Source organism: Chiloscyllium punctatum, chromosome X (assembly GCF_047496795.1).
Source record: "Chiloscyllium punctatum isolate Juve2018m chromosome X, sChiPun1.3, whole genome shotgun sequence".
In the NCBI taxonomy this organism is placed as follows: Eukaryota; Metazoa; Chordata; class Chondrichthyes; order Orectolobiformes; family Hemiscylliidae; genus Chiloscyllium; species Chiloscyllium punctatum.
The window spans coordinates 20,608,308-20,623,096 of NC_092791.1; the positions used below are offsets into that span (position 1 = coordinate 20,608,308).

Sequence of the window (14,789 nt, forward strand, 5' to 3'; positions counted from 1 at the left end):
GAGCAGATGAATGCATGGCTGAGGAGCTGGTGTATGGGGGAAGGATTCACATTTTTGGAGCATTGGAATCTCCTTTGGGGTAGAAGTGACCTGTTCAAGAAGGTTGGATTGCACCTAAATTGGAAGGGGACTAATATACTGGCAGGGAAATTTGCTAGAACTGCTCGGGAGGATTTAAACTAGTAAGGTGGGGGTGTGGGACCCAGGGAGATGGTGAGGAAAGAGATCAATCTGAGACTGGTACAGTTGAGAACAGAAGTGAATCAAACAGTCAGGGCAGGCAGGGACAAGGTAGGACAAATAAATTAAACTGCATTTATTTCAATGCAAGGGGCCTAACAGGGAAGGCAGATGAACACAGGGGATGGTTAGGAACATAGGACTGGGATATCATAACAATTACAGAAACATGGCTCAAGGATGGGCAGGACTGGCAGCTTAAGGTTCCAGGATACAAATGCTACAGGAAGGATAGAAAGGGAGGCAAGAGAGGAGGGGGAGTGGCATTTTTGATAAGGGATAGCATTACAGCTGTGCTGAGGGAGGATATTCCTGGAAATACGTTCAGGGAAGTTATTTGGGTGGAACTGAGAAATAAGAAAGGGATGATCACCTTATTGGGATTGTATTATAGACCCCCTAATAGTCAGGGGGAAATTGAGAAACAAACTTGTAAGGAGATCTCAGCTATCTGTAAGAATAATAGGGTGGTTATGGTAGGGGATTTTAACTTTCCAAACATAGACTGGGTCTGTTAAGGGTTTAGATGGAGAGAAATTTGTTAAGTGTGTCCAAGAAAATTTTCTGATTCAGTATGTGGATGTACCTACTAGAGAAGGTGCAAACCTTGACTTACTCTTGGGAAATAAGGCAGGGCAGGTGACTGAGGTGTCAGTGGGGGAGCACTTTGGGGCCAGCGACCATAATTCTATTAGATTTAAAGTAGTGGTGGAAAAGGGTAGACCAGATCTAAAAGTTGAAGTTCTAAATTGGAGAAAGGCCAATTTTGACGGTATTAGGCCAGAACTTTCAAAAGCTGATTGGGGGCAGATGTTGGCAGGTAAAGGAACAGCTGGAAAATGGGAAGCCTTCAGAAATGAGATTACAGAGAAAGTATATTCCTGTCAGGGTGAAAGGAAAGGCTGGTAGGTATAGGGAATGCTGGATGACTAAAGAAATTGAGGGTTTGGTTAAGAAAAAAAAGGAAGCGTATGTAAGGTATAGACAGGATAGATCAAGGGAATCCTTAGAGTATAAAGGAAGTAGGAGTATACTTAAGAGGGAAATCAGGGGGGCAAAAAGGGGACGTGAGATAGCTTTGGCAAATAGAGTTCAGGAGAATCCAAAGGGTTTTTGCAAATACATTAGGGACAAAAGGGTAACTAGGGAGAGAATAGGGTGCCTCAAAGATCAGCAAGGTGGCCTTTGTGTGGAGCCGCAGAAAATGGGGGAGATACTAAACGAGTATTTTGCATCAGTATTTACTGTGGAAAAGGATATGGAAGATATAGAAAGTAGCAAAATAGATAATGACACCTTGCAAAATGTCCAGCTTACAGAGGAGGAAGTGCTGGATGTCTTAAAATGCATAAAGGTGAATAAATCCCCAGGACCTGATCAGGTGTACCCTAGAACTCTGTGGGAAGCTAGAGAAGTGATTGCTGGGCCTCTTGCTGAGATATTTGTATCATCAATAGTCACAGGTGAGGTGCCGGAAGACTGGAGGTTGGCTAACGTGATGCCACTGTTTAAGAAAGGTGGTAAGGACAAGCCAGGGAACTATAGAGCAGTGAGCCTGACCTCGGTGGTGGGCAAGTTGTTGGAGGGAATCCTGAGGGACAGGATGTCCACGTATTTGGAAAGGCAAGGAATGATTAGGGATAGTCAACATGGCTTTGTGTGTGGGAAATCATGTCTCACAAACTTGATTGAGTTTTTTGATGAAGTAACAAAGAGGATTGATGAGGGCAGAACAGTAGATGTGACCTATATGGACATCAGTAAGGTTCCCCATGGGAGACTGATTAGCAAGGTTAGATCTCATGGAATACAGGGAGAACTAGCCATTTGGATACAGAACTAGCTCAAAAGTAGAAGACAGAGGGTGGTGGTGGAGGGTTGTTTTTCAGACTAGAGGCCTATGACCAGTGGAGTGCCACAAGGATCGGTGCTGGGCCCTCTACTTTTTGTCATTTACATAAATGATTTGGATGTGAGCATAAGAGGTACAGTTAGTAAGTTTGTAGATGACACCAACTTTGGAGATGTAGTTACCTCAGATTACAACAGGATCTTGATCAGATGGGCCAATGGGCTGAGATGGAGTTTAATTCGGATAAATGCGAGGTGCTGCATTTTGGGAAAGCAAATCTTAGCAGGACTTATACACTTAATGGTAAGGTCCTAGGGAGTGTTGCTGAACAAAGAGACCTTGGAGTGCAGGTTCATAGCTCGTTGAAAGTGGAGTCACAGGTAGATAGGATAGTGAAGGAGGCATTTGGTATGCTTTCTTTTATTGGTCAGAGTATTGAGTATAGGAGTTGGGAGGTCATGTTGCGGTCTCCTTCCTGTCGGAAAGATGTTGTGAAACTTGAAAGGGTTCAGAAAAGATTTACAAGGATGTTGCCAGGGTTGGAGGATTTGAGCTATAGGGAGAGGCTGAACAGGCTGGGGATATTTTCCCTGGAGTGTCAGAGGATGAGAGGTGACCTTATAGAGGTTTACAAAATTATGAGGGGCATGGATAGGATAAATAGACAAAGACTTTTCCCTGGGGTGGGGGAGTCCAGAACTAGAGGGCATAGGTTTAGGGCGAGAGGGGAAACATATAAAAGGGACGTAAGTGGCAACTTTTTCACACAGAGTACGTGTATGGAATGAGCTGCCAGAGGATGTGGTGGAGGCTGGTACAATTGCAACATTTAAAAGGCATTTGGATGGTTATATGAATAGGAAGGGGTTTGGAGGGATATGGGCTGGGTGCTGGCAGGTGGGGCTAGATTGGGTTGGGATATCTGGTCGGCATGGACGGGTTGGACTGAAGGGTCTGTTTCTATGCTGTACATCTCTATGCTCAATGACTCTATCAGTGTTGCTGGATACCTGGCAGGTGAAGTATAATGTGTATACATGTGAATTTATCCACTTTGGTAGCAAAAACAGGAAAGAAAATTATTATCTGCATGGTGATAGTTTGGGAAAAAAGGAGATGCAACAAGACCTGGGTGTCCTCATACACCAGTTGCTGAATGTAAGCCTGCAGGTACAGCAGGAGGTGAAGAGGGTAAATGGCCTTCATTGCAAGAGGATTTGAGTAGATGAACAGGGATGTCTTGCTGCAATTATCCAGTGCCTTGGTGAGACCACACCTAAAGTATGGTGTGCATTTTTGGTTTTTTTACCTGAGGAAGGATATCCTGGGTCTGGAGGGAATGCTGTTGGATGAATCAAACAAAAGTAGTCTCGATAGTTTAATGCTGACCCTCTGTCCCAATTTTATAGCTGTTGTTCACCTTGAACTTCCACATTTGTTGACTGGAAACCATGCTATAGCTTTACTTTCAAGGTGAGTGAGGTTTGAGTGCTGGGAGGGTTTAAACTCTGTATCAGATGAATGACTCTTTCGTTCAGTTGCATCATGATCTCAAAAACGTTCAGGTGAACCACTTTGAAAGACCAACAGTTTGTCACATTGCCAGCAAGTGGGGCAAGGGCTGATAGGACATTGAAACCTTGGGTTTAACTGCATTTTCTTCCCACCCAGGTCTACCTTTGGAGCTACTGTCTTACGAGAAAGTTTTGCGAAAATCATCAATGTTATACATTGCATAGCCTCCACTTCCAGAGTAATGCACAAAAGTTATACCATTTCCTGAGTTCAGCAAAGAGAAGATCACTGCATCTCATTCAAATGACATCCAATTGGCACCCTGATGCCTCATCAGTAAAGTCACCCTCAACAGTCCAGACAGGTCCCAGGTCTATATGGTCAGCTGGACTAGATAACTAATTTGAACACTTCTGTTAAGGGCTGGAATCTTAGTCATCAGTGGTGTTTTGACAATTGCTGGAAGCGTGGATGTTGGGTGAGAACTGAATTAGGACTAGGAGGTGACACTCTTCACTGCCAGAAATCTCCCAGAATTAGAGATTCAAATAATGAAGGAGAATAAGGAGTTGATGGAAAATTGTATTAGTATGAAGGTTATACGAGAGGAATTAATGGGGCTGAATTGATAATCATTTTCCAAAATGCTTTAGATTCTGGAATGATTCCTGCAGATTGGAACCTTGTATCTTGTATTCCCACCATTTTTTTTAAAAAAGCAAGGGAAGAAAAACAGGGAACTCCAGACCCATCAGCTTTCCATCAGAAGTAGGGAAAATGCTCGAATCTATCATAAAGGATGTGATAAATGGACACATGGAGAAAAATTATTTTGTTGGGCATAATCAATATTAGATTTGATTTGATTGAAAATCCGGTTTGGTCCACTTGGAGGTTTTTGAGGATGTCACTAATAAAGTTGATAAAGGAGAGTTAATGGATGTAGTATATTTGGATTTTCAGAAGGCTTTTGGTCAGACCCCCCCCCAACAGGAGGTTGGTTAGCAAAATTAAAGCATGTGGCACAGGAGGTAATGTACTGGCATGGATTAATGATTGTTTAAAAAATAGAAAACAGAGTAGGAATGAGTGGGTTATTCTTGCACTGGCAGAATGACTAGTGGGGTATCTCAAAGATGTGTTCTTGGGCCCCAGCTGTTCACATTATATATCAATGATTTGGACATGGAGATCTAATGTAATATTTGCAGGTGGCACAAAGCTAGACAGGAATGTGTGTTATGAAGAGGATTTTACAGGCTTAGTGATTGAACAAAAAAATTTGTCAAATAGAATATAATGTGGAAAAAATATAACATTGTCCACGCTGGTAGGAGAAATAGATGTGTAGAATATTTCTTAAATGGTTAGGAGGTTGGAAAGTGTAGATGTGCAAAGGGACCTAGGTGTCCTTGTTGATAAGTCACTGAAGGTTAACATGCAGGTGTAGCAAGCTATTACAAAGGTTAATGGAATGTTAGTCTTCATTGTAAGAGGATTTGAGTATACCACACCTTGCTTTAAATTGTATAGGAGCTGGAGGACTGTGTGCAATTCTGGTCTCTTTATCTCAAGGAATATTATTGCCAGAGGTGGAGTGCAACCAAGGTTTACCAGAATTGTCCCAAGGCGGCAGGATTGGTCTATGAAGAGAGATGAGGCAAACTGGGCTTATATTCGCTAGAGTCTTGGAAAATTAGAAGTGTTCTCATTGAAATCTACAAAATACATGAAGGGATAGACCCGTTAAATGCCTGGTGGGGAGTCTAGAACCAGGGGGCACAAGTTAAAATAAGGAGGGTGGCATTTAAGGCTGGGATGAGGAGTAGTTCTATAACTGAAAGTTGTGAATCTTTGGAATTTTCTATCTGAGAAAGCTGTGGGAGCTCAGTCTTTGAGTATGCTTAAAGTGTAGGTTGATAAGTTTTGATTATCTGTGGCAAAAATTGGTATGGAGAGAGTGTAGATAAAAGGCGTTGAAATATTTGATCAGGCCATGATTGTATTAAATGGAGGAGCAGGCTCAATGGGTTGAATGGCCTACTCCTGTTCCTATGTTAGGTAGCCTGCCAACATTAACTTTCAAGGTTCACAAGCAGGAGGCTGGAAGAACACAGCAAGCCAGGCAGCATCAGGAGGTGGAGAAGTCAATGTTTCGAAACGTCAACTTCTCCACCTCCTGATGCTGCCTGGCTTGCTGTGTTCTTCCAGCCTCCTGCCTGTCGACCTTGGATTCCAGCATCTGTAGTTCTTTTGTCTCTCACACCAACCTTCAAGCTCCATGCATGAACAATGAGGACAAGGGCAGGAAATTGAAGAGTGACTCCAACAAAGGTGTCAACATCTTACAATCACAAAAGAGATAAAGACCCTGCTATTAAATATAGATACACTTTCCAGCAATGACTCCAGATTTATTTCAGATGCACTTCACAGCAGCCAGAGGCAAACAGAACAAATGTATATGTCTGTCAAATCTCATACTAATACTAACTGAAAAGTACAAATAATACTTAAAACAATTTGTTGGGATAATAATGGTGAAGACCCAGAGCCTTCCATATCTTAGGGCAATCCTGCTGACATGAGATCAGTTGTGGTCCCTCAGGACCCTGACATATTCACAATACATTTTATACCATGTTGTTATTATTAACAAGCTTGTGCCCCTGGAGAAATTCGACAATATAACTGGGGATATACAGATAAATCCGACACTAAGGACCTGTTGTGTGAACCTATGGATTAGTGATCATTAATGATAATAAAAGGATGACATCTTTCTGGGGTGTAGTTGATGGTGTTGGGCTTAGAGATTTTGTTACCGATCCCATGTTGTTTTCAATTATCTTTTTTGGGATTCAGAACATTTCCAAAAGATAAGTGCCCTTACATGGTGAGCCAAATGGGACATTGTTGCAATGATTTTCCAAACTGTCTTTAGTAACTTGTAGAAGCTAGCAGAGCGACCCTCTCTGAAGCTTAGGATTTGACAAAGACATTTACTATTATTCCAACTCTCTTTAACATTTATGCTTTTGACAGGAACAATCAGAAAGTCCATCTCATCTAAGTAATGAAGATAGTTCTGTCCATCTAGTCCTGCGACTACGGTAAGGAGAATTCAACCTCAACTAAATCTTGTGGAAAGTTTTTTGTACACACTGACCATTTGAATGAAGTAAGCTGTGCTGATAATAGGTGATCTGGTCACTGTGCACTTCAGATCAGTACAAGTAGCAAACATGCTTAGCTAAAGCATCCCTGTGAAGACGTCCAATAGAGCAACTAAACAAGGCATCCTGAAAAGGAACTACTCCTGATTTTAGTTACTGGGAGAGAGGCTGCTATCAGAGTCACTGTCATGGAGAGAGATTGGTGACTGTGAAGGGCTATGAAGACAACCCAGTCCTCTTAGATGAGGTACTGGGGAAATGTTCATCTAAGGGTGGGCAGCACTGATAGGAAATTGGAAAATGAGACTGAGTGGGGGAGGGGCAGATTTTCATAACTCGGAGTTTTCAAACTCTGAAGGAAGTTTTCCATTAGTAGAAAATAATTTTAGAACTGGAGATGGTAATCCAGGTGCTGTGTCACAATTTCTGTATTAACTGTTTTAATGTTTACACAGGAATTTACGAAGGGAGTTAAATGATATCAGATTTGAGTTCACTCCAGGAAGGGGTAAGTTTGGATGATATTTATTAAATTCTGATCTATCAGAACATTAGACTTCCAAGTTATTGAGATTTTAGTGGTTGGTTGTAAAATGGCAAAGACCAAACCCAAGTCACCCTTTATATTATATTGTCTTGGGTTAGAAATGGGGCATGTGTCCTGAAATCCAACTGGAAATGGATGACTAACCAAATAGTTGAGAGGAAAGGAGGGCAACTGTTCCTTTAAAAAGCTGCAGTGGGTGTTCTACACTATAATAAACATGGACAAGGACAGTACATTTATTGACTGTTAAGTTTAAGATCAGACTGTGTCGCCCTGATCAGTATTAATGATTATGGGCAGCATGGTGACTCAGTGGTTAGCACGGCCGCCTCACAATGTCAGGGACCTGGATTCTATTCCAGACTTGGGCGACTGTGCAAAGTCCACACAGACATTCTCCTCATGTCTGCAGGGGCTCCCCCCGGGTGCTCTGGTTTTGTTCCACAGTCCAAAGATGTGCAGGTTAAGTGAATTGGCCATGCTAAATAGCCCATAGTGTTCAGGGATGTGCAGGCTAGGTGGATTAGCCATGGGAAATGTAGGGTTATAGAGATAGGGTAAGGTGGTGGGTCTGAGTGGGATGCTGTATGGAGGGTCAGTGCAGACTCAATGGGCTGAACGGCCTCTTTCTGCACTGTAGAGATTCTATGATTATACTAATTCCATACAAAACTGATTTTAAATATCTGACCCTTAGACTCTGCGGTTGGTGTTTCTCAGGAGCTCGTCTCTGCTGGTTTGGTAGACGAGTTTGACATGATGGTTGGTAAGTTGCAGCACCGTCATATTCAAATGTTGGCTGATACAGTGTTCTTTTACCTACCCTGACAACCTTCTTTTCTGTTGTTTCATTAGTCGCCAACAACCTGCAGAGACTAATAGATGATCCTCATTCAAACAGGAGCCTCACATTCAGACTGGTAAGAGAACCCGACACGCTCTCTACAAACTTCTCAGATGTTCAAATATTTAAAGAACTGTACACAGGTAGTTGCATGAAAGTTCATGAATTTGTGACAGCTGATTGTTTTTCCTAACTCTTTGATAGGTTTATCATTTTAAAGTTGGATAATTAATTTCCATTCATTCGCTCATTTACCTTGGCTCACAAATGTTTTGGTGTCTGGTTGCCGTCCACTTTGTGGGGCGACCTGGGGCAATTTAATTTGTTAAAAGTACTGTATAAACAAGATGTTGCTTGAATGTAATGTTGTCCTCAAGTGTTAATGGGCTTCTTGCAGCCTGTATTGATAGAAAGCCCTTTTACCATCACCTTGATATGGACACCTTAATTGGAATGAGAGGCTACTGACTGGCTGGGAGGATCAGAACTGGGATGATCAGGCAGCCTTAATCCTGTCTGCATCATTCCTGATGAAGGGCTTATGCCCAAAATGTAGACTCTCCTGCTTCTCAGATGCTGACTGACCTGCTGTGCTTTTCCAGTGCCACACTTTCCGATTCTGACTCTCCAGCATCTGCAGTCCTTACTTCCTCTCAATCCAGTCTGCAGGCAGCCTGAGACACAAAACAACATTTCACAATCTCGCTGGGGAGTCACAGCTAGCTGATGTGGGAATGGGGGAAGAAACATGATTTTGATATGACGTAGGTACTTTTCTGAGCTTAGGGTCAAGATGTGCTGTTGGGCAGAGGAGGGAGAGGGTCATTGTGCTGTATAATTTAATTGCTACAACTGATCTAGGAATGCTTCTTGACATAAGTGGGCACTTATTTCCTCCTCTTCTTGTGGCTAATGAACACCTCACTCACCTAAGCCAACACAGACCAAGGATCAAGAAGGGAGACATAAAGCAGGAAACTATAGGTCAGTTAGCCAAATATCCATTATTGGGAAAATGCTAGAATCCATAATTAAGGAAGTAGTAGCAGGACGTACTCAGTCAGAGTCTAAATGGATTTATGAAAAGGAAATAGTGCTTGATAAATTTATCCCAGTTCTTTGAGGATATGGAAAGAAAGCAGGATTGTCAGAGTAACAGAAAACAGAGTTGGATTATGTGTTTAATTTTCAGATTGGCAAACTATTACAACGTATATTAATATCTTGAATGAAGTGTCTGAGTGATTTGTAGCCAAATTTGCCGACGGATAGGAAATCAAGTTGTGAGGAGGATACAAAGGATCTTGCAAACGGATTTAGATAGAATAAGGGAGTGGGTAAATATTTGGCAGTGAGAGTAGAAAAGTAGGATATGATTTAACTGGAGAGAGACTGAAGACTGCCGCAGTACAGAGGGATCTGGGTGTCCTTGTACATGCATCACAAAAGTGAATGTGCAGGTCCAGTTGGCAACTTGAATGCTATTCTTCATAGCAAAGGGGATGAGGAATGGAAAACAAAAATAGTGAAGACTCGCTCCAACTTTGTAGGCATTGTTAAGGGAGATTTTACTGAAATTTAGATGAGATGTGATCATATTGAAATTTAAAGATTCTGAGGGGGCTTGACAGGGTAGACACTGAAAATTGTTTCCAATGTGGGAGAGGTGAAAATGAGGCACAGTTTAAAAATAAGGAGTTTTAAGATTGAGATGGGAGGAATTTCTTTTTCAGGATTATGAATCTTTTAGAATTCTCTACTCCCAGGGAGCAGTGGAAGCTAGGTCATTGAGTATACCGATGGCTGAGTTAGATTTTAGAAATGTAGTGAGGTTAAGGGAAATGGAGAATGGGCAGGAAAGTGTGGATTAAGGCCATAAGCATATCAGCCATGATCTCACTGAATGACCAGGTTCAAGGGACAAAAAGGTCGACTCTTGCTCCTGTTACTTATGTCGTAGAGTCATGGAGTCATACAGCATGGAAATAGACTCCTCGGCACAACTTGTCTGTGCTGACCAAACATCCCAATCTGACCTAGTCCCATTTGCTAGCATTTGGCCCATATCCCTCTAAACCCTTCCTATTCATATATCCATCCAGATGCCTTTTAAATGCTGCCTCCACTATTTGCTCTGGCAGTTTGTTCCATACACGCACCACCCTCTGTGAAAAAAATTACCCCTCGAGTCCTGTTTAAATCTTTCCCCTCACATCTTAAACCTATGTCCTCTAGTTTTGGACTCAGCTACCCTAGGAAAAACTACCTTGGGTATTCGCCCTATCCATGTCCCTCATGATTTTATAAACCTTTATAAAAGACACCTCTCAGCCTCTGACACTCCAGGGAAAAAAACCTCAGCCTACTCAGCCTCTCTTTTATCACTCAACCCTTTCAGTCCTGGCCAACATCTTTGTAACTCTTTTCTGCACTCTCTTTGAACTACATCCTTCCTTGTAGAATGTAATATTCTACAAGTGGTCTCACCAATGTCCTGTACAGCCGAAACATGACATCCCAACTCCTGTACTCAATGTTCTGACCAACAAAGCAAAGCGTACCAAACACCTCCTTCACCATTCTGTCTACCTGCGACTCGACTTTCAAGAAAATATGCACCTGCACCCCAGGTCTCTTTGTTCAGCAACACTCCCAGGACCTTACCGTTAAGTGTGTAAGTCTTAACCTGATTTGCTTTTCCAAAATGCAGCAACTCACATTAATCTAAATTAAACTCCATTTGCCACTCCTCATCCTCATCAAGGTTCCACTGTACTCTGAGATAATCTTCACTGTCCACCACACCACCAGTTTTGGTGTCATTTGCAAATTTACTAACAGTGTCTCCTATGCTCAATCCATATCATTTATATAAATGACAAAAAGCAGTGGACCCAGCACCGATCCTTGTGGCACACCACTGGTCACAGGCTTTCAGTCTGAATAGCAACCCTCCACCACCACACTGTCTCCTATCTTCAAGGCAATTTTGTATCCAGTTGGCTAGCTCCCCCTGGATCCCCTGAAATCTAACTTTACTAATCAGTCTACTATGTGGAACTTCGTCGAACACTTTGCTTGAGTCCATATAGACAATGTCTACCACTCTGCCTTCATCAATCTTCTTTGTCACCTCTTCAGAAAACCCAGTCAAGTTAATGAGGCATGGTTTGCCATGCACAAAGTCACGTTGACTGTCCCTGATCAGCCCTCGCCTTTCCAAATGCATATAAATCCTGTCCCCTCCAACAACTTGCTCACCACTGACATAAGGCTCACCAGTCTGTAGTTCCTTGGCTTTTCCTTACAGCCTTTCTTAAATAACGACACCACATTAGCCAACCTCCAGTCTTCTGGCTGTCACCCATGGCAGTCCGTGACACAAATGTTTCAGCAAGAGGCCCAGCAATTTCTTCCCTAGCTTCCCATAAAGTGCTGGGAAACACTGATTAGGTCCTGAGGATTTATCTGTCTTTATGTATTTTAAGATCTTCAGCACCACTCCTCTGTAATATGAACTCTTTTCAAGACATTATTATTTATTTTCCCAAGTTCCCTCGCTTCCATTGTCCTTCTCCACAGTAAATACTGACACAAAATATTTGTTTATTATCTCACCCAGCTCCTGTGATTCCACAGATAGGCGGCCACACTGATCTTTAAGGGGCCCTATTCTTTTCCTAGTTACTCCTTTGCCCTTAATGTACTTATAGAATCTCTTTGGATTCTTCTTAACACTGTTTGCCAAAGCCATCTCACTTTGCATTTTCACCCTCCTGATTTCCCTCTTAAGGATACTCCTACTGCCCTTGTACTCTGCTGGGATTCAGTCAATCCCAGCTGTCTATACTGATCATATGCCTCCTTTTTCTTGACCAGAGCCTCAATTTCTCCAGTCATCCAGCATTCCCTACACCTACCAGCCTTACCCTTTGCAATAATGGGAACATACTATTTGTGAACTCCTGTTATCTCATTTTTGAAGGCCTTCCAATTTCCAAACATCCCTTTACCTGTGAGTAGTCTCTCCCAATCAAAGAACCAAGAGAAGTGCAGCCTTCTAAGCTTGTGCCGATCATCATGCTCTAACTAAACTGAAAAATCTTCTGTCCTTATTTGGTCCATATCCCTCTGTTATCTCCTTCTTCATGTAATCACCCAGATGCTTCTTAAATGTCACAATGTGCCTGCTTCCACCACCTTTTCTGGCAGTGTGTTCAAGACTACTACCACTCTCTGCATGAAAAACTTCTCGTGCACATCTCCCTTAAACTTTCCCCCTCTCACCTTGAACCTGTGACCCCTTGTAACGTTCCTGTCTAATACTGTCAAAATTGGCCTTACTCTAATTTAGAGTTTTACCTTTTTGATCCGGTCTATCCTTTTCCATAACTATCTTAAAACGAATAGAATTATAATCACTGGTTCCCAAAGTGCTCCCCCACTGACACCTCAATCACTTGTCCTGCCTTACTTTCCAACAGAAACTCAAGTATTGCTCGTTCTCCAGTCAGTACATCCACATATTGAATAAGAAAGTATTCTTGTACACATTTTACAAGCCCTTAGTGTTATGACAGTCCCAGTTTATGTTTGGAAAGTTAAATCCATTTCTATTACCATCCTATTATTCTTACAGATATCTGAGATCTCCTCATATATTTGCTTCTCAATTTCCCACTGACTATTGCTGGGCCTATAATACAATCCCAACAAGCTCTTGAACATTGGGTCTTCCTGTTCTACTACTCGATCCATCACATCATCTGATGCATTTATTTACTAAGGCGGATGCTGTTACTTTTCTTTAAGATTGAAGTTGACATTTTCAATTAAGGGAACGGAGGATATGAGTAGAATGTAGAAAAGTGAAGTTAATTTGGAAGAATCTTCATGATCTAATCTTTTGCCAGAGCAGGCATGAGGGATTATATCACTTACTGTCCATTCTAAGCCATAACAGGAATTCTGCTCATTTTTTGTGTACTTCTTAACCATTTTAACCTTCAAATTCTTTAGTGTTTGAGAAACTTCTGTGTGATCTCATTAGTATTCCAAGACTGTAAAATGTCCTCTGCTTAAAGTCATTTGAGAATGATCTGATCTTATCATTTCAGAATACATTTACTTTAACTTGAAAATTGTATGATTTGAATGAAGTTGTTTAATCAGTAACTCCAAGCTTTACTTTTCTCTCGGGATAACACACAGCTCATGATCATGAGTATCACTCCTACAAAGCCAGCAATTTGAAACTTCTGGGCTACACAGATCAGGACAAGTGGTCGGAAGAGAGAGGACCAACAGCATGTGGGCTTCAGTAAAGGCAGCAGATTTCAGTCAATGTAGCAACAACTTCAATTCAGAGCAGGGCAAGGACCACATTACTAGTAACTGTGCAGGTGACCGTGATGATGAACTGTTAAACGAGTTCCCTCCAGACTGGAGCTGGAGATATTTACAACATCTCAGTTTGCCATCCACTGTTGCATGAGGGAGGCTACTGGGATCCTCTATGTAATGAGAGCTGAATACATTTCATTTTTATCTTGATCAGAGAAGCAGGCAGTGTAAGCATGCAGCTTCACTTGTAGCTTTACCTGTGCAGGGGGTTCCATAAAATATGTACATATCAATTTGCTGGCACAGCATGTGGCAAGTCTGCCCTATATGAGAACCAACAGGGATTCCAATTCTTCATGTGTGACCCTGGACAGAGAATCAGGAAGGCCATCACTCAATATCTTGGCAGCAGGTAAATACCTGCATTCTGAAGTAGTCCTCTGTGCCAACTGCATTTTGAATCACTCAGCAAACTGAAGGTTGGAAATTGCATGACAAAACTATCCACTGACCACATGCTGTTATACAAAATGATACAGAAGACCATTGATATGTTGAAACAACATTTATGCAGTCTGCACCACTGTGAAGGAGCTCTACACAGTTTCGTAGAGCAGCAGATTCGCTGCATGCTGCACAACCGTACCATCAGGAGAGGTCAGCCCTTGCCACCAGCTATACAGGATGAGGAGGAAGAGAAGTGAAGTAACCAAGACATCTGCTTTCTGGCTGGGCTGGTGAAAGATGTATCCAAATGTGATACCAGTAAATATAATGCCAATTTCCCATTCGCCAAGAGTTCCATACCTTATCTTCTTCTCTCACTTAACATCACAGTGACCACTTGGTCACAATGCAAAACCAAAACCTATGGCAAAATACACATATCAACCTTGTGCATTCCCTTTAGTGTCTGTCTGCTGTGCTTTTACTTGTCTTATTGTTCCTACACAGTGGCTTTAAGCATGACTGATGGAAAGACGCTAAATTTCAAAAGAGGTGACTGCACATGGTCTTATAGAATGCCTTTGATGGGCTTTGGTCCTAAAAGGCTGTGGCTTGCGGCATCTTGGTAGAATTAATGCTATCTTTCTGAGGAAGCACAGTAGGTTTGTGCTGTGTGGAGCCACTCCCACAGTTTGAGGTGGCTTTTGCATACCAATCCACAGCCACAATGGCAGCAATCTGAGTTTTAGCTGCAGGACTCAGAAGTTGTGTGACTGCTGCTGGTATTGCAGTGAAAGTTGAGATTTAGACTATTAGATACTGTAT

General features: G+C 42.1%; 1 protein-coding gene across 5 annotated transcripts in view; it reads left to right on the top strand.

The window, feature by feature from the left end:
• The window catches only part of LOC140471277 (STE20/SPS1-related proline-alanine-rich protein kinase-like), a 222,316-nt gene that overhangs the window by 133,287 nt on the left and 74,240 nt on the right, over nucleotides 1-14,789 (top strand). For all 5 annotated transcript variants that reach the window (XM_072567257.1, XM_072567255.1, XM_072567253.1 and 2 more), the window contains 4 exons: nucleotides 6,653-6,720; nucleotides 7,239-7,291; nucleotides 8,028-8,096; nucleotides 8,186-8,250. In XM_072567257.1, the coding sequence (XP_072423358.1) occupies nucleotides 6,653-6,720; nucleotides 7,239-7,291; nucleotides 8,028-8,096; nucleotides 8,186-8,250 (255 nt within the window). The remainder of the gene's footprint in view (nucleotides 1-6,652; nucleotides 6,721-7,238; nucleotides 7,292-8,027; nucleotides 8,097-8,185; nucleotides 8,251-14,789) is intronic.